Source organism: Strix uralensis, chromosome 5 (genome assembly GCF_047716275.1).
Source record: "Strix uralensis isolate ZFMK-TIS-50842 chromosome 5, bStrUra1, whole genome shotgun sequence".
NCBI lineage: Eukaryota > Metazoa > Chordata > Aves > Strigiformes > Strigidae > Strix > Strix uralensis.
In genome coordinates this window covers 82009462-82031434 of record NC_133976.1, presented here as the reverse complement: position 1 = coordinate 82031434, position 21973 = coordinate 82009462, and the positions used below count along the sequence as shown (strand labels likewise).

At 46.5% G+C, this 21973-nt stretch overlaps 1 protein-coding gene and 1 pseudogene across 1 annotated transcript; one reads left to right on the top strand and one right to left on the bottom strand.

The window, feature by feature from the left end:
* Positions 1–526: 526 nt before the first annotated feature.
* MFAP5 (microfibril associated protein 5) lies at positions 527–11882 on the top strand. Its single transcript, XM_074869497.1, has 9 exons — positions 527–577; positions 978–1040; positions 3775–3822; positions 4916–4951; positions 6628–6663; positions 7412–7447; positions 8171–8258; positions 8693–8766; positions 9342–11882. Exons 2-9 carry the CDS (start codon positions 980–982, stop codon positions 9458–9460), a joined length of 498 nt encoding a protein of 165 aa, XP_074725598.1. The 5' UTR covers positions 527–577; positions 978–979; the 3' UTR covers positions 9461–11882.
* A 6992-nt stretch (positions 11883–18874) lies between these two features.
* On the bottom strand, positions 18875–21180 carry LOC141944171 (uncharacterized; annotated as a pseudogene).
* Between the last annotated feature and the right edge of the window lie 793 nt (positions 21181–21973).

Sequence of the window (21973 nt, the reverse complement as noted above, 5' to 3'; positions counted from 1 at the left end):
ACTGTGGCAAAAGCTGAACACGTTGTTTAGGCCAAAAACAGGGGTGCGGAGGCTCTGCGGTGTCCGTGTGCGAGACGGGGAAACAGTAAAGAAAGATGAGCAAGAGACTGGGCGTGGGGCGGGGGAAGAAGCAGCAGCTGGGTGGGGAAACACGGCAAGATGTAGCGGCCTCGGGAGGAGAGGGACTGCCTGAACGAAAGGATGTGTAATGGAGACGCAAGAATCCGTCCCTGGTGCTGGGCCGTCCCTGGTGCTGGGCCGTCCTGGGGGAATGGGAGGAGCGGGCTCCCTTCGGAGGATAATAAACTCTGGAATGAGGGTGTGGGCTGCTTGCGCCTTTCTCCCCCCTTCATTCCAGATGCATGATGACACCACGTCCGACCATCTCGCTGGCTTCTCCCTTTTTTTGTTCTTTTTTTTTTTTTTCCCCAAAAAATCGTATTTTGAAGACAACCAAAAGTAGAACGTGTTCTGGGTGTGGCTGCATGTGATTTACCCAATAGCCAAAGTGGGGGGGACCGCTGAAGGGGAAAGACAGAGCGTCTGCTGCTGAAGGGAGTGGAGACCGAGGGCTGCAGTAAGTGATGGGGACCCTATCTATCCTCTCAGTGCTCCTCAAGACAATTTAAAAGTAGAAGAGAGTGGAGGGAGATAACAAGGGGAAACTTCTCTTTGCATGCTGGGGGTGTGTGTGTAGGAGTGCTTAGCCACCTGGATGAGAAAAGAGATGGAGACCGGAGAAAGGAGGTGGAAAGAGAAAGAAAGCAGATGGAGTTATATGTTCAGTGCAAAATGTTTCGGAAACACCTGGAAAACTGGCCAGATTAGGAGACAGACAGGTGGGAGGGAGACTAGAAAGACCAAATGGTCTTGAGAGGGAACCGGAGACAGCAAGCGAAGATTTTCTGTGCTGTAGGGGAGGGTATCCCTGTTCCTGCCTTAGCTTTCCTTTGACTCCTCTCTCCTCCACTCCACAGGGATGAAGACCTCTGGAGCCTGTATACTGTTGTGTCTCTTAGCCCTCTCCTTGGCCCCAGCTGGTGAGTCCTTATGCCAGGGGGAGGATTTCTTCTCCACCCTGGCCCCGCGGAGTTTCCTACGCAGGCTAGTGTGCAATGACTTACAGAGAAAGACAGAGATGTAGATGAGCAGTGAAGGGGGAAGGACCGAACAGGAAAGGCAAGGTGGATGTGGGGAAGAATTTAGGAACTGGGGACTGGTTCCCATACGTATCCACTGTCCGTTAAGTACTGGAAGTCACAAAACACAAGGTCCACAGTCTCCACTGGAGGGATGTTTGGATAAGGAAAACAGCCAGGTCGCATTGAGAAGGAGGGTTTTAGCAGTGCTTTGTGCTTGCTGTAGACTGCTGTACCACCTGTGTTTGCATGATCTGCAGAGCATTTCCCAGTGCTCCACAAAACTTGTCTGTTGTGAAACATTTGCTGTCACTAGCAGTTCCTGCTGGAATGGCCCCATTCCAGGCCACTCAGCTGCTGGGAGGTTTTGTAGTTTTTTGTATAGCTCTTTTGAGAAACCTAACCTCCGTAGTTCAAACCACTGTCTGCTTTTGTTATTGTTGTTCTGTTTCGTGGCTTCATGTCTTTGTTTGCTTGGAGTTACTTTGGCAAAAATTCAGGTGGGATCAAATTTGTTAAAAAAACCCCACAAAAAGCCCAAAACAAGGGCGGCATCAGACATTATAGTCAGAAGACTGAGGATGGACAGCAGAAGAAGATTAATTCCAGTGAATGGAAAAAGCTTCACCTAGGAAAGACTGTATGTAGGAGACAGATGACTGCACCTATCACATTCAAGTCAGGTTATTCCAATCTACTCTCCTCGGTCCTCCCCTCATGCTGAAACCTGATTCTGCTCCCAATAGCACTTTTTCCTGTAAAGGTGCACAGTAGTACTTGTCATGTATGTGACTGTAAAGCAGGAAGGTGAGGCAGCCAAGAGATGAGCTTGTAGGTGGCCTATAAAGTTAGAGGAGGAAAAACAAAGGCTGTGGTTTTTATGATGCATGGAGGAGGCCTGAAAAGATTATTTTTTACTTTTGAGTATTTTGTTTTAGCATTTCTGGGTTTTTTGTTGTTTTAACGTGGAAGACAACAGCAATCGCTAGCTGGTCTCATTGTCTCTTTCGGTTTTGGGTGAGCTACAGATTTGGTGAATTAGGGTTGCAGTTTTCTCAGACCTCAAGGATGAATTTATTGTGACTTGGACAATAAAGTCTAATTATTTATAAAGCATATGAATTGGGTACCATAGCAAATATAAATTGAAGTGATTGAAATTCTGATACAAAAGTCACCTCTTTTGTCTCCTCTTCTCATAGACAGAGGTTTCACTTTACTTGTGTTCTGTTGCTTTAGAATTGGACCAGTTTTCTAGTTATCTCCTAGGGAGGGGGAAAAAAAAAGCTACTAAGAGCTGATTTTTCAATGTTAGAAGAAAGGAGGGGAGCCTCCCTTCTTTTTCCATATGACTCTTGTTTCAAATTTGGCACTGCTGGCCCCTGCAATGGTTTCAGAATTTGTGTCCTTCCTTTTGTATCAGAAACAAATGACAAAGTGTTTGATATAATTTACAAAGTGTTTGATATAATTTTTCTCCTCTGCTTGTTACTTTCAAGAGATTAGCCAGAACAGGGGAAGTTTTGGGCTGCACTACATTGTGCACTTCAGTTATTATAGATGTCTGGCTCTCCCTGGATCAGGCACCAGCCGCTGAGCCCTTGCTGGCAGCTGGGTGGGGAAGGGAATAGCAGGGTCCAGTGCCTCCTGTAATGCTGCGGAGCAGGATTATATAGGCATCCCAAGAGTCTCTCTGCAGCCTGCAAGCAACTGCTCTTGGAATGAGGAAAAACTAAGAAGCTCCAGACCTGATAGTTTTTACCCATGCGGTGCTCCCATTAACAGAAAGCTAAAGGCTGAGTTCATGAAGTGTAGCAGGGTGTACTGGTTTTTGGGCTGGTCTTACACACATCCCCGTGGTGCCCCAGATCACTGTGTTTTTCCTGCCAACTTCTTCCTTCATCCCACCCCAGTTATGCAGACATTTCCCTCCTCTGTGGCTAGCAGGAAATATTTTCCTATTCCTGGCTGCTGTAGGAAGCAGCTCTCTCACCCTTTATGTTTGGACAAATGAACAGTCTAGCTCAGTTTCAATTTCTCCTCTTCCACACAGCATGTACAGGCAAGCCTTCCATCGTTCTCCCCCTCCAGTGCGGAAAGATCTGCTCTGTGCTCCATACCTGGGCAGGATGATGGACCAGATAATTATTTGCCTAAGGAGCTACAAGACCTACAGTCTGTTTCTTACTGTGCCAATGACTTGATCTGTGACCCCAAGCAAATAATTTCCATGACTCGGTTTCTTCTTTTATAGAATGGAGATAGGGGTTTTGACCAGCATCCAGAGCAGGGAGGCAACGTGCAGTTTGTTTTCGAAATGTGTCAAATGGGGTTTCAGAAATGCAAAGTCCAGTAGCGAATCTGGAGGTATTGACTGTCTTGTCGCTGTGCCTAGCCTTTGAACCTGGTGGAAGCAGCAAGGATAGGATCAGGACCCTCTGTATGCACAAGTCTTTAAAGAACAAGCCCAGCCAGCAGTGGAGGCTGAGGCAGAGCAGAGAGCATTTCTTCTTTCAGCAGAGGGCAGTGGTGTCTCCTGGACAGATACGCGTCTCATAAACATTTCACAAAGCCTAGAGACTACAGAAATCCCTCTCTGTCCTTTCTTCACTCCCCTCTCTTTCTTCTCCTGCAGACTGGTGTCCATGGGTGGTCAATGGACAAGAAGTGGAAAGTGCAACTGGTAAGTATTACAGACATGTTACGTGCTAAAGATTACTCATATGACCCAGTTGTCCTGTGTAGTTACAGCCTGCTTAACTGCAAATGCTGTTATTTGTTTCCTTGCCTTTCAGTGAAGATTAAACAAGCCCTCCAAGATAACCTGCTAAGTGTTGTGTGTTCTCTACAAATAATTCACTAGTGTTGGGGTCCTGAACACTTAGCTGAAGCTCCTGAAGTTATGTTCACAGTCAAGGGAGTGGGAGATCCTTGAGAGGAACTCTACTGCTGCTCAGGAAAATCCCAAGAAAAAGGGTGCACAAATGGCATGGTGCTTTAGCATTGAGGCCAGTGAGAAAGGATATTGACTGGTCTTCATACTGGTCCTGTTGTTGGGGGTGAATTGCTTTATCTTTCTGGGCCTTTTCCCATTTCTGTGACATGATAAGATAAAATTAATGTATGTTTGCATCATGCTTCAGCACCCAGAAGAACCACAAGGGCCTGCCCCTGCCTTTTCTTCAAACTGAAGCCCCTGGCTAAGCCATCAGGCATCTCCCATCTATGATCCTGTCATGTGCAATACCTGAGGCTTCCCAGAATACTATTCAGAAGCCAGTCCAAAATGTGTCCACCCAGCTTCCCTTTTCTTCACACTTTAACCCTCCATCACACCTACTCCAGCTTTGCCATCAGCTGCCTTTCAGAGAAACTCATCTGCTGATGAATTTCTGCAGTCAAGGCTCGGTTCTGGAGCTGCCTCCCTCCTCTGCAGTGGGTGCCTCAGCTGTCTGTCCTACTGTTGTGGGAGCCATCAGTGCCTTCATTTCAGGTGTCATCTTTCCCATCGAGATGCCCACAGTGGCCATATCTGAGAAGTCAGAGTATGAATCCAGAGTTCAGTAAGGGTTGATGCAACACAGGCACTAAGAACTGAAAAGGGGGATGGATATGGATGGGATGGGGGTACTGTGTTTGTTCATGTATTTACTGGATTGGATCCTACTGTCTCACAAGCCTTGGTAGGCCAAGGTAATTCCAGCTAGCTATGGCTAGCTATGTAACGGACCACACAGTAAAGACAAGCTCTCTCAAGGACATTCTCTCTTTTCCAGGTGAACTTAGCACCGACTCTCTTATCAGCACCTCCGGTAAGCTCCTATCTCTTGGCAACTTCAGGCTTCTTTTCCCCTTTTCACCTTTACTCCTGCCTACATAGCCCCAGAAATTACCCATTGTGCTCAGAAACTCCTCTTCCCCACTGTTGACATATAGCAGTGCTCGTCCAGCGTTCATGGCTGTCTGGGAGTTCTTTCTGTGCTCTGTGCAGGGAGATGAATTTGGGGTGGCTTAATGGCCTGTTGTGCAAGGAATTGCCAATCTCGCCTGGTGTACCAGCGCTCTCTGAAGCTGTTTGCACTGCAGGAAGCCATGAAATCCAAAGCTCATGCAGCCTGGGCTTGCAGAGGAGGTTGTGGGAAGGAAGAGACTAAATGACAAGGGAGAGAAATTGGTCAGGCTCACCAGTTAACTGGGCAGCACTGGGACACAGGTTGTGTCCGTGTCTGCTGTCAGCTAGCGGCCATGCTTGAGTGCTCAGGAGACAAAGGTGGCAAAAACCCCTGAAAGACTCTAGTAAAGCAAACTCTGAGCAGTGGTGGGATGAGGAGGTGGAAATACTGTTTCTTTGGTTCTGTTTTCCCTGCTGTGCTTGCAGCTGTGTTACTGGGGAGCAGCAAAATGTATGTGAAAACTAGGGTAGATGGAGGACACTTGAAGATGAGCACTTGTATCATGCAGTGTGCCTCCTTAGAGAGCCAAGCCTTGCTATGGTGATAGCCCCAGGGGGGGGATACAGAGCTGAAGGGAGTGTAGGCATTTACAAGACAGGCCAATCCTGCCGGACTCATAATGGGGAATGGGGGAGAGGGCCAGAGGCTCGAGAAGGAACGTCCCCACTTTTTCCATGAGAGTCCTGTTTCAAATCCAGCACCACTGGCCTTGGTGATGGTTTCTCTCTCTGCTGGGGGGGCAGTGTCTCAAACACATCTGTCTGAGGTGGGGGGAACCAGGCAGGACAGGGAGAGGGAGAACACATCTGGTCAATGATATGGTTCAAAAGCCAAAGGAGTGGCAGCATCACTTGGCTGTTGCTGGGAAGTGTGCTGTGTGTGTGGGAGAGCTCATCTGAGAGTGGTGTCCTGTTCTCCAGGACAGCGGTTCCATGGTCTCTCCTCTGCCCTGTGACTCTGCTTATCAGTTGGCTGAAGTATTGTGGGTCAAGCTGATCAGCTGTCATGGGACAACACCGGAGGAGAAAAGTGGAAGCGCAATATTGTATACGCAAGGTGCATGATCTTCCTGGTGGGGATGGGAGGTGAAAGCAACCTGTGTCAGTCTCGCGTTCAGTGAGTGAGACCTGACAGTCAGCGGGAGGGTAGATAAGACTTGGTGCCCAGACCAAACTGGCGGTGGCTAACCTACATCTAAACCTGAAAAGACTAAATGTGAAGCCTTTACAGCAGACTTTGGCTTCAAAGTGCTTCTTGCTGAGGGATCAAGAAGAAAGTCTTCACAAAGGACATGCCATGGGACCCATCTCTGCTCTACAGCATCCCATCAGCTCTATACCCATCATATTCGCAGGGAAAGCTTGCAGTTGCTCTGACAAGTCAGATAACAACATCATGATCAGCACTGTCTATGAACCAGATGTTGGATGGGTACTGGTCAGGTGCCCATGGTGAGCCATGGGCAGAACTGTGGGAGGGGAAAAGAGGCTGAAAACTCAAATTAAGATCTTTCAGAACATCTTCTCTTTTTCCAGCTGCAGTTGTCACACCACCTGTTCTTCTTAGTCCTGGTGAGTTTATTCTCAGTTCACAGGCAAATGTTATGGACCCCCCCTTCTCTCTCCTTGCCCAGTCCTTTGCACACCCAGAATCCTGCCTTCCCTGACTGCCCCCCGCAGCCCCGACACCCAGAAGACTCCTTCTGTCTATGGCACATGAAGTCCTCTATAACTGCTGATGAAAACTGTGCTTGGTAGTCAGTCCTCCAAGTTCCTTTCCAGTTTGTCACTGGGTAAATAATAAAATGTAATGGTTAACTGTGGTACAGATGGGTTGATTTATTAGACAGAACAACAAACCAACCTCCTTTTGACCCCTTGCCATGGACATTAATGAATCAGCACTCTGGGGATGCTGTTTCTTGAAGAAGTCACTGTTCCTTAGTAAAAGGCAGTCACAGGCCTCTTTGCTTCTTGCCTAGATGGACAGCAATTACAGTGACTAAATATAATTTACCCAACCTTTTGAATTATAAGTCAAGACGCCCTTACATTGTAATTTTGAACAGTAGTGGTGATGCTTTATGGTAAAGCTTGGACAGATTTTTAGCATTGTTGGCTGGCTATCTGGCACTAGATTCATTTTGGATTTGTACCTTCTCTTATGGTTTCATATCTGTAACAATGAAATCTTTTTCCACATTATAAATTACAGTGACAGGCTCTTGAAAGAGCTTTCCGGTTATTTGGTTTATGTAAGCTGATGTCTAGGAGGGAATCATGGTAAATCACACTAACTTTGCTACCCTCTGTCTTCCAGTTCAGTCTGACAGTGAAACTACGACGGCATCATCAGGTATGTTTAAGTTTGCTGCCTGAACCCCCTCCCAGCCCCACTTTCACCGACCTTGTTACCTCTCCAAGGCAGGTGCTGGCTGAGCACCGAGCTTTGTCTCCTGGAAAATTCCCTTCACCCTGTTCCTTGAGTTAGAAGTAATGGAGAATGATGGTAGTAGAAGCTGAAGTCTTCCCCTGGGTGGCATGCCTGGCAGGGGAGGAACTGGCAGATCACCAGACCAGATACACTGAGCCAATATTCTGTCATTGTTAGTGGCCAAGACCTAGCATTTCAGAAGAAAATGCAAGAAAACCCATCATAGTTAGCTATGAGTTTGATTGTCCAGAAAAGAAAGGAACTAGATTTGTATTCTGAAGTGTGAGATTGCAGATCTATTAGAAACACGTCTTAAACATGCAACTACAATTTACATTTTGTTTATTTGTGTCTGTCCCCTTTACAGCATGTGCCTTCTGTATTGAGGATTCCCAGTGGGCTTGTTTTGCATTTCACTCAACTTTCCCTTACTTTTGTTTTATGAGGCAAGGGGGTCAGAAAGGTCTGCCTTATTTTCCTCTTCTCTCATCCATCCCCATCTCTCACAAGAGAGTGGAAAATAGAGGCTAGGGGCCTTCCCTAGAAGCCTGGAGGACAGTACCTAGTGATGAAGTTATATGTGTGCCAGAATGAGTGCACCTGCCGATGATGCTGGATTGCACCTATGTGTGTGTGTGTTCCCAGATTGTCGTGAAGAAAAGTTCCCTTGCACACGCCTGTACTCTGTTCACAAACCAGTAAAGCAGTGTATCAGCTACCTCTGTGTTACAAGGTAAGAAACCAGCAGTCCCTAAGAAAAGCCCTAAAAACTCCACAGAAACAACACGTCCAGTTCAGCAGTTGTTTCCTTTGGAGACGAGAGGTTCCCTCAGGGAACCAGCTGGTGAGATGAGTCCTATCCTTAGAGTGTCCTTTTAGGGTGATTAATTAAAACAGCACAATAACTATTATCTGTGCAGCATTAAGAAGCTGTAATGTGCCCTATATTGTAATCTGTATTTAAGGTATTTGGCCAGTTCATGAAGTCTTGGCAAAGATTACTTTCCTATTGATAGCAGCCTTATTCTACACTAACTAATCCTGAAAATTTAGGATTTGCCTCCTCATCAGTGAATATACGCATTTATTGCTTGTATCTCTTTTTTGTTTCTTTGGGTCCCTGTGCGTTTCACTGCTGTCCTTGTCATGTTCCTGGTGATCCCTCAGTGTGCGTCGCATGTACATAATAAACAAGGAGGTGTGCTCTCGCATTGTCTGCAAGGAGAATGAGGTCATGCAAGGTGAGTGATAGCACAAGCTAGCCTAGAAGAATAGCTGCAGCCATCTGATAGAGTCTCCAAGCTAACTAATTATTCAATCCCAATCCGTATGTAGTAGTTTCCCTGGGCTTTGGGGGAGCTCTAATGCAATGTGGTCTTGCATCCCCTACGCATGCCATGAAAAACACTGGGAAGTAGATGTCGTACTACCAAGAAGTATGAGAACTCTGCCTTCCTCAATCTTGATCATGTGCCACTAGCCCCAGACACACCCTTACTCAAAGTTGCATTCCTTTGAGGTTAAAGAGTAACTATCAGTATTTCTGTTCATGAATAGAAACAGGATCCAGTCTAGATTTTTTATGCAGTCTTTGTTGCAGCAAAATACCAAGCGATTTTAATATGTACTGTACATGAATAAAGCCAGAAGGAAATTAATGAAAGCCTAAGGACTTATTCACTGCCTCATGTATATGAGGATTCATCAGTTCCAACAGTTTCTGTAGATGCAGTGAAGGATGTACCTCTGGTGGCGAAGAATTTGAAGGAAGCTGTGGTTATCTGTCAACCTGTGTGTGTGTCTGCTGTGTCTTCAGATGAGATCTGTCGCCAGCTGGCTGGCCTTCCTTCTCGACGTCTCCGCCGATCTGGGCAACCCCTGCATCTCCCTTGCAGACAACTCCTGGAGCAGCAGCGCAGGCCTGATGCTCTGTGAGCTACCAACAGTAGGAGAGAAAAAGGAAGGGAGAGAAGAGAAATCATCATCCACTACCTACAACCCAAGACAAGTCCTTCTTGTTTGTGATTTCCCCATCATTTCATTGCTTCTCTGCCTTCCTCCACATCCTCTTCTTCAGGTGCTGCAGTACACAGAGTCCTCTCTCTGCTAGTCTGTCATGGTGGCTGTTGTCATCTTCTGAATCTGTTGCTGAGGATGTGTGATGCTCCCCTCTTTTTTCTCAAACTCTGGCAGGCCATGAACTGCTCATTTCCCAGAGGTCCTTATAAATGTGCTGCATCTGCTCCTGCTTTGCCCCTGCAGAGGGACAGACGTGGGGACGGGATGTAGTCTTCTCCAATGGTACAGGTGCCCTAAGCTGCATCACATGTGGAGGAGTGCAAACCTTTTTATGCCCTAGGACTCCTGGCCTAGTTTCTTGCATGGCATCAGTTTGAGTTCAGATATGGTTAGTCAGCCTGAGCCTCTCCGGTCCTCCTGAGCCACTGAGTTTGCTGTGTCATAGCACAGCCTCCTCCTGTGTCTGCTGGCCTCAGAGAAGTGACAGAACTGAGAGACAAGCTGTCCTCAACCCAAAGCAAACCTCATTGTCCCTGTATGGCAGCAGATCATTTATAACTACCTCTGGGAAGTTCTTTGTCTCAAGCCCATTGCCTCCCTCGCACACAACTGCTACCGAAAGGAAGAATTCTGGATTTAGTATGGCATTACATTTTTCTCAAGAAGATTATGTTGGAACAGAGTGCTGCCTTTTCCTCTCCCTCTTCTCCTCTCCCCCATTCTGTCCCTCCCATCCCATTGAAGAAATCTCTTGATGCCCATTCCAGGCAAGTTCCAGGGAGCAGTAAGTATGTCTGCCTCCACTCCTAAGCCTAAGAGAGCCTGTGAAGAACCTGCGTGTCCTCGCAGTACTGGGAACTTGCAACGAATTAGCTTGTCCTGGTGACTTGTCTTGGGCTGGCTACCTCCACACTCGCCAGTCGCTGAGCCTGCTTTCAGTATCTCCACTTGGGTTCCTGCTTCCTGACCTGGGAGATCCTGCACAAAGCAGAAGGGAGTCACAAATTGGAATGGAATGTGGGAGAAGAATCGTTATCTGGGATCCCTGGGTTTTCCTGCAGGTTCTCTGGCTGTGCTGACCTGCACAGAGCCAGATGCTGGTGGGGAGGTAAATGTACCTGCAGGTGTAAGCACTTATATAGGCAGGCCAATCTGGGAAAAAGATCTCTGGTAGCACTGGATGTCTGTGGTCTGCTTGAGAACTTTGTTTTCCAGATATATGGAGAACATTTCCAGGTATATGGGCAGTTTTCACTATGAGACTGGGTAGGGTAAGTGGGGAAGAGCTGTCTGAAGTATATTAATCACTCTATGTGATTCTTAGTGGCATGATTCTGTGGGGCACCGGAGCTGAGCTGCTTAGCATATTGCAGCAGCAGATCAGCAAGACCCTGCCACTAGGACCTCTAAGTGATGTTCCCAACTAACAGAAAGCCAGATTGCTAGAGCAGGCATTCACCCTGTCACATAATATACTCTGCTGCTGAACTGAGTGCCATTCGGCCTTGCAGGAGCACTGCTCTGCTGCACAGAGCCAGGCTCACACAATACAGGGAACAGTTTGCTGCACAGAGGCAGATATCTCTGAAAAAAAGAGCAAAACGATTAAGGTAAGAGCCTCTCCCTGGGCCTCAAATTTCTGCTGTATGCAGCAAAAAGCTGGTTGCATCCTCTGTGTAGGGGAAGACACCCTGTGCAGACACAGGTTTGTTCCATATAAGGTCAAAATTTGCCATATGTGGGCTAAATCTCTCTATATTAATCCAGTATACAGGAGAAAGAATTCCAAGTTATGCAGTGACTGGAATTTCATCCTATACATAGGGCCATTGCCCTCCTACACAGAGGACGATGCTCCTCTTGAGTACTCGAGGCTCATGAGACTAGGGATGGAGGAGGAATTTCTCTGTACTGAGAGTGTGCACGTTCCTGTAGAGAGGAGGGCACTGAGAGCTTGATCTCAAAGACATTCAAGCCACTGGCAGCCACTGACTTCTATGCTGGGGTGCCTGTGGAATTTGCCTGTGTGGAGGAAGGTAGGATGGAGATGAGATGTTAGAAGGAGCTCTTGGAAGTTGGACTAGGCCAAGTCTCCACTCTATATTTAGAGTTGAATGTAAGCTGATATAGATATATAACTGTATAACATAGCTACTGTACAGTATATAGAAATTTAACATTCATACGGTTTGGGGAATGGTTAGAAGCCTTTCTGTTGCTTGCTTTCAGCAGGGACAGGAAGAGGTGCTCTCCCCAAGAGAACACTGTTTAATGCTAGAGTCCATATAATGCACACAAAAATATTAAAAGAAAATTTATTTCCTGTTATTCTTGGCAATTCTTATGTGTTTGGGTTTATTTGTCTCTAGCTGTATTTCCTCCAGATTTGTGGGCAGACTTGACTCCAGCCCCAGTCTGTCATTGGGACCTCTTTACTCCCTGCTCACCCAGTCCTCTGCTACCACCCTTCCTTCACTCATCCATCACAGGTCTTCCTGGGAGGTCATCATTTTTTCTGGAGATACAGAAAATTATCTTCATCATTTTTTTTTCCATGGATACCTGTACTAGATTTTCCTGACAGTTGATAGCTGCTGAGCACGGGGATAACTCCTCCCAGCCCATGAAATTTGTGCTCACAACACATCTTTTCACTGTGCATGTGCCATGACTTGCTGGTGGAGAATTGCCATCTCCAAGGAAAATGGTATAAAATGAAATAAGAGAAGAGCTGTGATAAATCATCTCATAAGCAAAGAATTTGGTCGCTAGAGCCATTTAACACAGTAATGGGAATAACTGAAAGACTACATTAAAAATTACACATCTAGGTCAAAAGGATTAAGAAAATTCTCTTTTATTGAATTTCTGGCTTTTGCATAGATTCATTAGGCACTGACTACATGATATTTTGGTCAAAAAGATGGAGCACTCAGACCATGGGTGACTCCAGGCAGTGTCTTCATGTGCAAGCAGTCAAGTCTGCGTTTAGATGGTATTTCTAGAACAAAAGTGGCTGTGGCCCAAATTACCCATTAAACTGCCTCTGACAGTGTCCCATAGTTCTTCAGGACTAAACCACACAATGCAGGTTATTGCACAACGCTATTCCCTAGAATCAGTGCTCCTTCTGTTAACAAAAACAGTATAAAGAACTTATCAACACCAATGTGATGGAGATAAGCAGACACTCCTTTATTAGCAGCGCTGGGTGCGTAGGGGAGTCGTCTCACCAACAACGCACACCTGAGTCATGTAACATGCTGGTTATATAGAATACAATAATACATATTAATCAAGTGCTCATATATTAACCTGTTAATTCCCGTAACTCATTTTAATATCACGCCTCTTTCCAGTCATGCACACTGAAGTCCTGAAATGAGTCTGGGGTGTAATTAGAGTCGGTGGTCCATGAGTTGGTGGTCGCAATCTCCCCCTGTCAGAATTATCTTTTATCTAGTTTCTTCATAATTTGGCAGACATATGCTGGTTGTTACAGTTCATTGTCTCTAATTTCTATTAATCCTACTTAAGCTTCTGGTTTTGACATGCATAGACAGTAACGTATTATTTCAAGGTTAATAATTATTGAAATATATGGCCCTATGTGGTCGTGGTCTAGGACTTTACAGATGATCTCATAGCAGCACAATGATTCTATAGTTACTAAAAACAATACTTTCGAACTATTATAAAACCAATATTCTTATAAAATTCTGTTTGGTTATTTAGTTATGATCATTTTTATCATAAACCCCAAAATCAACTTAATAACAAATCAATGACAATCAGTAACACTTCCTGGCTAACGCTGCGGTGTGCCTGTCTCAGACTGTTATGATGAAAACAGCTTCAGCCCGAGTGACTGTAGATGTTGTCCCCATCTCCACAGGCCTGACCCTGCTCTGACTCATGAGCTCTTGGCCTTTGCAGTTTCCCGCTATTGGCACGTTCCACGGCTGTGTGAGCAGAGTACAATATATGCCACTGACTTTTTCTACTTCAGTTTATTCTTCCCTTTCCTTACAGTACTGGAGTCCGCAGACAGGCTTCGCCATCTTCATTAGCAATTATCCCATACACAGATTTATCTCCCCTGCCATTCCAGCCTGAATTGTCATGGTGCTGCAGTGCTGGTCTCTGGACGTTGCCTTCTCTTGTAAGCTGGGGAAATGGTTTTCAATACAGCTCTAGCCAGGCCTGTTTCTCATGAAGTTGGACTAACCACAAAGAAAGCTGCCAGAGTCCCATTTTACATGCATGATGTAGAGTTTGTGGCTGATTTTCATAAACTCTTCTGAACTGGAGTGGGGGTTAGATGGCCTGCAGTCACTTCCCACACAATGGTGGATCTTGCTCCTTTTGCTGTCATGGCTCCTGAGTACCAATCAGTGTTGCCAGTTTGATGACTGCTGTTTCAAGTCCCCAGTTTGAAGCGGTACCTCACTTTGCTGGGCATATGGAGCTGGAGCTCCCTGCAAAGGAAGCTGGTCATGCTGAGGGCTTTCTGCTGCACCTGGAAAGCAAGGGTTGTTCCACCTCCCCATCTCCTTCTCTTCATTGTTTTCTGCCTCTGTTTTCCTCATCTCTTTCTTCTCTGTTCATATGTTTATCTCAGAGCAAGAAACCTGGTGAGGAGGACAGGGGCTGAAGTGGGGTGGCAGGAAGGGTGCTCGATGAGGTGACACACAGCATTGCCAGGTGGGGCTGGGGGCAGCGCTTGGCCCGTACCAGCTCTCCTTTTCTCTTGCCCTCCAGTTCTCACACACTGTGGCTCCCTCAGCCACCAAGCTCAGGATTTTCTGAAGTGAAGGACATGCCAGTCAGAGCAGGGAGGGGAGAATGGCACCTCAGGTCAACTTGTGCACTGCGGGAACAGCAACCGCACGTCTTGAGGTGGTGGCCCCTGGTTGCAGAAACAAGGTGAGGAGCAAGGGGACTGCTGTGGGAAAGCAGACGGAGGCTGTTGGAAGCAGCTGCCATGTCACCTGGAAGTGTCATGTTGCCTGGATCTTGTCCATAAGAACCTGCAGCATGAACCAAATGTGTTGTCGTCAGGCCTCTCAGCTTGGAGGGATCCCTCAAGAGCGTAGTGTTGGCTGGGGTGTGGTTTTGTCTTTCACAGAGGGGAGAGGTGCTTACAACTCATCCAAAAAGAGCACCTCTAGTACATAAAGAATAACTGGGTTGAAACCAAAAGGTATTTTAGTTTAAAATTTTTTTTAAAAAAGTTGGGGTTTTTTTTAAAAAAAAAATATTTTAAAGGTGCATGATTTCATAACATTTACTCCTGACACCACATGGTCTGACATTGTCCAGTTGTGAACAGCACCTTGACTGGGACACAGGAAATCTGAATTCCATTTCTGGATCTCCCCTTCACCTTCGGCTCTCTGATCTTCAGCGTATGGCTTTGTTTCTCTCTGTTCCCTGCCATACTTAGCCCCTGTAATGTAGCAAGCTAGAATAAACTCCCACAAAATAGACAGATGGATTTTAGTCCATTTAAAAAAAACCTATAAAAAAAGGTGTGTGAAACATCATGAATTAATTTGTCTACTTTTGCTATTAATGTAAATGATTTTTTCAAATAAAAATGTTTTCAATAATATAAATTATATCAGTTGAAATGCAAGCTACATGTACTTGTTGCTACTATGTTAAGTATATAGAAAAACTGAATTGGTGAAAGTCATCAGCAAAGCAAAACTTCATTTAATGAATAAATTCTCTTTCAGAATGCTGTTTTGGGCATTTTACTAAGATTGCAATTTCCATACAAATACTGCTTCTCACAAATCAGACTAACAAAAACATGTAATAAATAAACATATGAATTCAATGTGTCTAAATAATAAGTAATGTGAGAACTCAGCTGCTTAGTTATAAGAGTAAATGTACCTGAAGCTGTGCATTTTTTTAAATAAATGTCCTTATTGAGATAGTAAACCTTTCAAGTTAAGATCATAGATAAAATTATGTTGAAAGTTAGCAAGTAGATCTAACTTAAAAGCTAATCAGATGGCTCAGAGCCTTGTCCAGCTGAATTTTGAAAAAGTCAACAAGGATGGAGAATCCACAACCTGTTTCAGTGCTGCACCACACTTAAGATGGAGAATATACCTCTATGCAACTGCGCGTAGTGTGGGGAATAAACAAGAGGGGCTAGAGATGCACGCATGCCTGCAGGGCTGCAATCTTTTTGGTGTCACCGAGACGTGGTGGGATGGTTCCTATGACTGGAGTGTTGGAATGGAAGGGTACAGGCTCTTTAGGAAGGACAGGCAGGGGAGATGAGGAGGGGCGGTTCAACAACCAGCTGGAGTCCATGGAGCTCCACCTGGGGATGGGTGAGGAGCTGACAGAGAGCTTATGGGTCAGGATTAAAGGGAGGGCAGAGACACAAGATATAGTGGGGATCTGCTACAGGCCACCCAACCAGGCAGACCGAGCAGATGAGGCCCTCTATAGACAAATAGGAGCAGCCTCACGTTCACAAGCCCTGGTCCTCATGGGGGGCTTCAACCACCCTGACATCTGTTGGAGGGACAACACAGCAGGGCATAAGCAATCCAGGAGGTTCCTGGAATGCACTGATGATAACTCCCTTGTCCAAGTGATAGAGGAGCCAACGAGGAGAGGTGCTATGCTAGACCTTGTTCTCACCAACCAGGAGGGGCTGGTGGGGAGTGTGGAGGTCAAGGGCAGCCTTGGCTGCAGTGACCATGAAATGGGGAGTTCATGATCCTTAAGGCAGCGAGGAGGGCACACAGCAAGCTCGCTAGCCTGGACTTCAGGAGAACAGACTTTGGCCTCTTCAGGGATCTGCTTGGAGGAGTAGCATGGGATAAGGCCCTGGAGGGAAGAGGGGCCCAAGAAAGCTGTTGATCAAGGATCTCCTCCTCCAAGCTCAGAAGTGATGCATCGCAACAAAGAAGAAGTCAGGTAAGATCATCAGGAGACTGCATGAATGAACAAGGAGCTCCTGGACAAGCTCAAACATAAAATGGAAGCCTACAGAGTGTGGAAGCAAGGACAGGTAGCCTGGGAAGAATACAGAGAAACTGGCCAGGTAGCTAGGGATCAGGTTAGGAAGGCCAAAGCCCTGATAGAGTTAAATCTGGCCAGGGATGTGAAGGGCAACTAAAAAAGCTTCTACAGGTACATCAGTGATAAAAGGAAGACTAGGGAATATGTGGACCCTCTCTGGAAGGAAAAGGGAGACATGGTCACCTGTGATATGAAGAAGGCTGAGGTACTCAATGACTTTTTTGCCTCAGTCTTCACTGGCAAGGGCTCCAGCCACACTGCCCAAGATGCAGAAGGCAAAGGTGGGGACTGGAAGAAGGAAGAACTTCCCACTGTAGGAGAATATTGGGTTCGAGACCAAGGTGCACAAGTCCATGGACCTGATGAGATGCATCTGCAGGTCCTGAGGGAACTGGCAGATGAAGTGACTAAGCCACTATCCATCATATTTGAGAAGTCATGGCAGTCCGGTGAAGTTCCTGCTGACTGGAAAAGGGGAAATATAGCCCTCATTTTTAAAAATGGAAATAAAGAGGACCCAGGAAACTACAGAACAGCCAGTCTCACCTCTGTGCCCAGCAAGATCAGGGAGTGGATCTTCCTGGAAAATATGCTAGCACACTGTGATGGTTTAGCCCCTGCCGGGGTCTGAGACCAGGCGGCCGCTGCCCCTCCCCCACAAAGGGAGTGAAATACAAAGCCCCAAGACTGAAATAAGGAAAGGTTTAATAGAACAATGCAATAGCAACACAACCAACAACAACAATAACAATAACAGTAATAGTGATAGCAATGAACAGAGCAAAATAGCTACCAAATACAGCAGTGGGAAGCACGATGTACAAAACCACGAGTGCACCGTGCTGCTCCCCCGCCAGGAAAAATGTGACCTGCCAGGATGTGAAGTCTGCATGGTATCTGAATAACCTGGCTAGAGCTCCCCCCCCACTGCCGGGGAAACTTAACCCTATCCTGGTTAAACCAGGACACGCACATAGAAAATAAGTTGGTGATTGGCAACAGCCAACATGGTTTCTCTAAGGGCAAATTGTGCTTGACAAATTTGGTGGCCTTCTATGATGGGGTTACAGCGCTGGTGGATAAGGGAGGAGCAACTGGCGTCATCTACCTGGACTTGTGCAAAGCTTTTGACACTGTCCCACACCACATCCTTGTCTCTAAATTGGAGAGACATGGACTTGACAGATGAACCACTTGGTGGATAAGGAATTGGCTGGATGGTTGCACTCAAAGAATTGTGGTCAATGGCTCCATGTCCAAGTAGAGACCAGGAACAAGTGGCGTTCCTCAGGGGTCAGTGTTGGGACCGGCACTGTTTAACATCTTTGTTGATGACATGGACAGTGGGATCAAGCGTACCCTTGGCAAGTTTGCAGACAACACCAAGCTGTGCGGGTGCTGTTGATACGCTGGAGGGAAGGGATGTGCCATCCAGAGGGACCTGGACGGGCTGGAGAGGTGGGACCATGCCAACCTCATGAAGTTCAACAAGGCCAAGCGCAAGGTCCTGCACATGGGTCTGGGCAATCCCAAGCACAAATACAGGCTGGGTGATGAGTGGATTGAGAGCAGCCCCGCGGAGAGGAACTTGGAGATATTAGTGGATGGAAAACTGGTTATGAGCCAGCAATGTGCGCTCGCAGCCAGAAAGACAACTGTGACCTGGGCTGCATCAAGAGAAGTGTGGCCAGCAGTCCAAGGGAGGGGATTCTCCCCCTCTACTTCACTCTTGTGAGACCCCACCTGCAGTGCTGCGTCCAGCTCTGGGGCCTCCAACATAAGAAGGACATGGACCTGCTCGAGCAGGTCCAGAGGAGGCCACGAAGATGATCAGGGGGCTGGAGCATCTCCCTGTGAGGACAGGCTGAGAGAGTTGGGGTTGTTCAGCCTGGAGAAGAGAAGGCTCTGGGAGACCTTATAGCAGCCTTCTAATACCTAAAGGGGGCTACAGGAAAAGCTGGGGAGGGAGTCTGCATCAGGGAGTGTAGGGATAGGACGAGGGGTAATGGTTTAAAACTGAAAGAGGGTGGATTTAGATTAGATGTAAGGATGGAGTGTTTCACTGTGAGGGTAGTGAGACACTGGCACAGGTTGCCCAGAGAAGCTGTGGCTGCCCCCTCCCTGGCAGTGTTCAAGGCCAGGTTGCACGGGGCTTTGAGCAACCTGGGTCTAGTGGAAGGTGTCCCTGCCCATGGCAGGGGGGTCGGGACTAGATGGTCTTTAAAATTCCTTCCAAACCAAACCATTCTATGATTCTATAATTCTAGGAATGTTTTCTTAGGTCAGATCAGAAATGTCTTTGTTGCAGCTTTTTTCTGTAGTCTCTATTCTGTTTGCTGTGCACCTCTGAGCAGACTCTGTCTCCATCTCCCCTACAATACTGCTGCAGAGAATTGAAGAAAATAGCAAGAAGAAACATTTAATTCATAGAAAGCCCAGGTTTTATTGCAAAACAAGGAATTTTAATTATTACAAAATGAGAAATTTTAATTATTACAATTAATTTTCTTCCTTTGGGAAAACTGTGTTAAAAAATGCAAAACATGATGAAAATCAATGGCTCAGTTAAACTCTGTGTTCCTGAAGCAGGACACTGTCTGTGCTCATACAGCATACACTTCTTGTGCACTACCTTCTCAGCCTGAGGCCACTTACAGATTCTCTGCCTTGGGTTTGGTAGACCTGGGTTTCACTGTTTTGCTCTTAGCTGGATCTTTGCCTTTTTTGGTCTGTCAGCTTTCATATTCTCTAAGCTCTTGATTGCTTTCTTGGCCATGGTGGCTGCCAGTTTCTTGGCTTTTCTTGGGATTTCCTTCACAGCCACAGCTAATCTGGGCTTCTTGGCCATGCCAGTCAAGGGTCAGGTCATGGTTTTTTTTTTTGCTGCCTTCTTGGCACCTTCCCCTTGGCTTGTTGTTGAGTTTAAAGGAGCTAGAAGTACCGAGTCCTCTTGTGCTGCCCTTGTCCAGGCTCCTGAGCCCCAGCCTGGCACAACTATTGTCCTTCTGTACTGTGTAGACTTCAGTTCCCTTTCAGAGTGGTGAGAGAATGTTCTTCTGTGCTTCTTGGAGACAGTCATCACTCTCATAATCAGAGCTCCTGGAGAGCAGGCGCTTGCAGGATTTGGATCCTCATGCCACCTTCTCCAGCTTCTTAGCCCATGCCTTAGAGGCTGGAGCCGCAGTGGCACACAAGCAGCAACAGTTGCTTCAAACATGATAGCCAGCACAGCCTACTGATGTGACATCTTGACCAAGGTTTTGGTTTCACACTGATACACGTGCCAGCATGCCACCTCTTGCATTGAGTGCCTTCTACTTACAAAGTCTTTCCATGCTGAAGGCATTCCTGTGGGACTTACTGCTCTGACTGTTCCCTTGCAGCACTTAAGTCAGGTGGTATTAGAACACACCCACTAGAAAATGCTTACACCTCCCTGTGTCTCTTGTCTGGTACCCAAATAGCACAGACCAGCTGGAGCAAGCTGCATTGGCCATTATTATGGATTAACAAATAAAATCTGTTTTCTTCCACAGCCTAGACTTAGCCCCCAGCCTGGTCCTTGCTGTGGAGGAAGGGTTCAAAAGAGTTTCTTTTCTGCCTGGTGCAATGTGAATGTAGTTGTTCCTGAGACTCTCCACACCATGGTCACAAGTAATTTTCTCATCAGCTCTGGTAGTTGTGTAGTTTCCCTTTGGTTTAGTCTAAGAAAGGCATCTGAACTCTTCATAGTTTCTGCAAACCCCTTTGCTATTTCTGTTCCCTGAGAGTCCCCAGGGGCACTGCTTCAGGGTAGATTTTTGCCTCTCCAACCTGTGAGCTTTTTTGGTCTTGTCACCAGTTTTCCAAATTGGGACGAGACCAAGCTAGCCACCTTAAAATAAATGTGCCTGCACCCTACCCTACCTGTACCTGCACAGAAATTACAGGAGAGATGAGCGGACATGGTGTCCCCTCGTTGGGTACACACTGGGCAAAGGGAAATTAACTGGTTGTGTATGTGAATGCAAGAGCTGTATATTTTACTAAGATATAGTTGTTTTGGGGCCACATCTGAGTGGGAGGCAAAAGCAATGCTACAAGCATTGTCTAAACCCAATGAGCACCAGTGAATTAAAATTTCTGATAATAACAGTCCATAATCAGTATTTTCTTAGGGCCTTTTCTTTCCCTTCAGATTCTTCTTCCTCCTTCTCTCCTCTGCTTTCTAGGAGCTTCTACCAGCCTCTTCATCCAAGCAGAACCCATGCTTTTAGCTGGAACATGAAAGGGTATTTGTAAACTCTGTGAAATTATCTGGGAAGTTCTCAGACTCTTGGATACGCTCCCCTGCCTGGACAGCTAGCTCAAATGTGTCACAACTCTGACCTCACCACTTATAGCAGAAATTTGGGAGCCTCCCATGTGGTCATGGTTAAAGAAATAACTGATGCTAACAGTCACCACAGCCAGGCATGGCAGTGCACTAGCAAGGAAATAAGACAGCAGAGATAACACAGCAAAGAGGAGATCCTCATCATGCAGTGAGAATCACTTTTCACCCCCTTCTACCTCTCTTCATTGGCCTCGGGATGGTCTCCCATTCCACCCCCATTGCCAAGAGCACTGGGCTGCCTGGAAGAGGATCAGGGTGCTGGGGACAGATCTTAATTCTACTGTCTGACACTTTGGCATTAGGGAGTAGAGGTTAGTGGTGGCATCCCACAAACCTTCTGGATATGGCCAGTGATGAGAGCATAGCAGAAGCTCTGAACTCTGAGGGGAAGAAGACAAGAAGTAGCAAGACTATCTTGAATCTTCTGAAAATGCTTGCTTTATTGATAAGAAAACTTTGTAAGATGCAAGAACACTGCTCATGAAGACCTCCAGCCAAAGAAGATTATGCAACTGCAGGGAACTCAACACAAGACCACAAGCCGAGGAACATGCAACATGCTGCTCTTTAGTGAGCTCCCAAGCACTTCTGTCCCAGCATCTCCAGTAAAGGACTTCTCCAAAGATAACAGGGAAGTTAAAATCGGGATTTACCACCCAGGCCCCAGGTGCAAGCTCTTTTTGCACTGAGTAGCATGAGCTGCAGCAACTGCACAAACAGGAGCTAATAACAGGCAACTTCGGTCTGTGAAACCATAACCACAGCTAGAAGGTGAGTCTCATTGTGAAAAACTGTGGTGCAAAACTCAGTTTCTCCCCGTGACAAGCAGATGATTGCAGAGATACGGAGCCAGTGACTTCCATTAAGGAGGGGAAAGATGTGATTTGGAGCAGGGTCTGGGGTGCTCAGACCAGGGGACTGAGCTGTAGGAGAACAGCACTGGAACGCAGCCTGCAGCTCCCTGTGCAAAAAGAGTGTGTTCTCCAGGTCTGCACAGCACA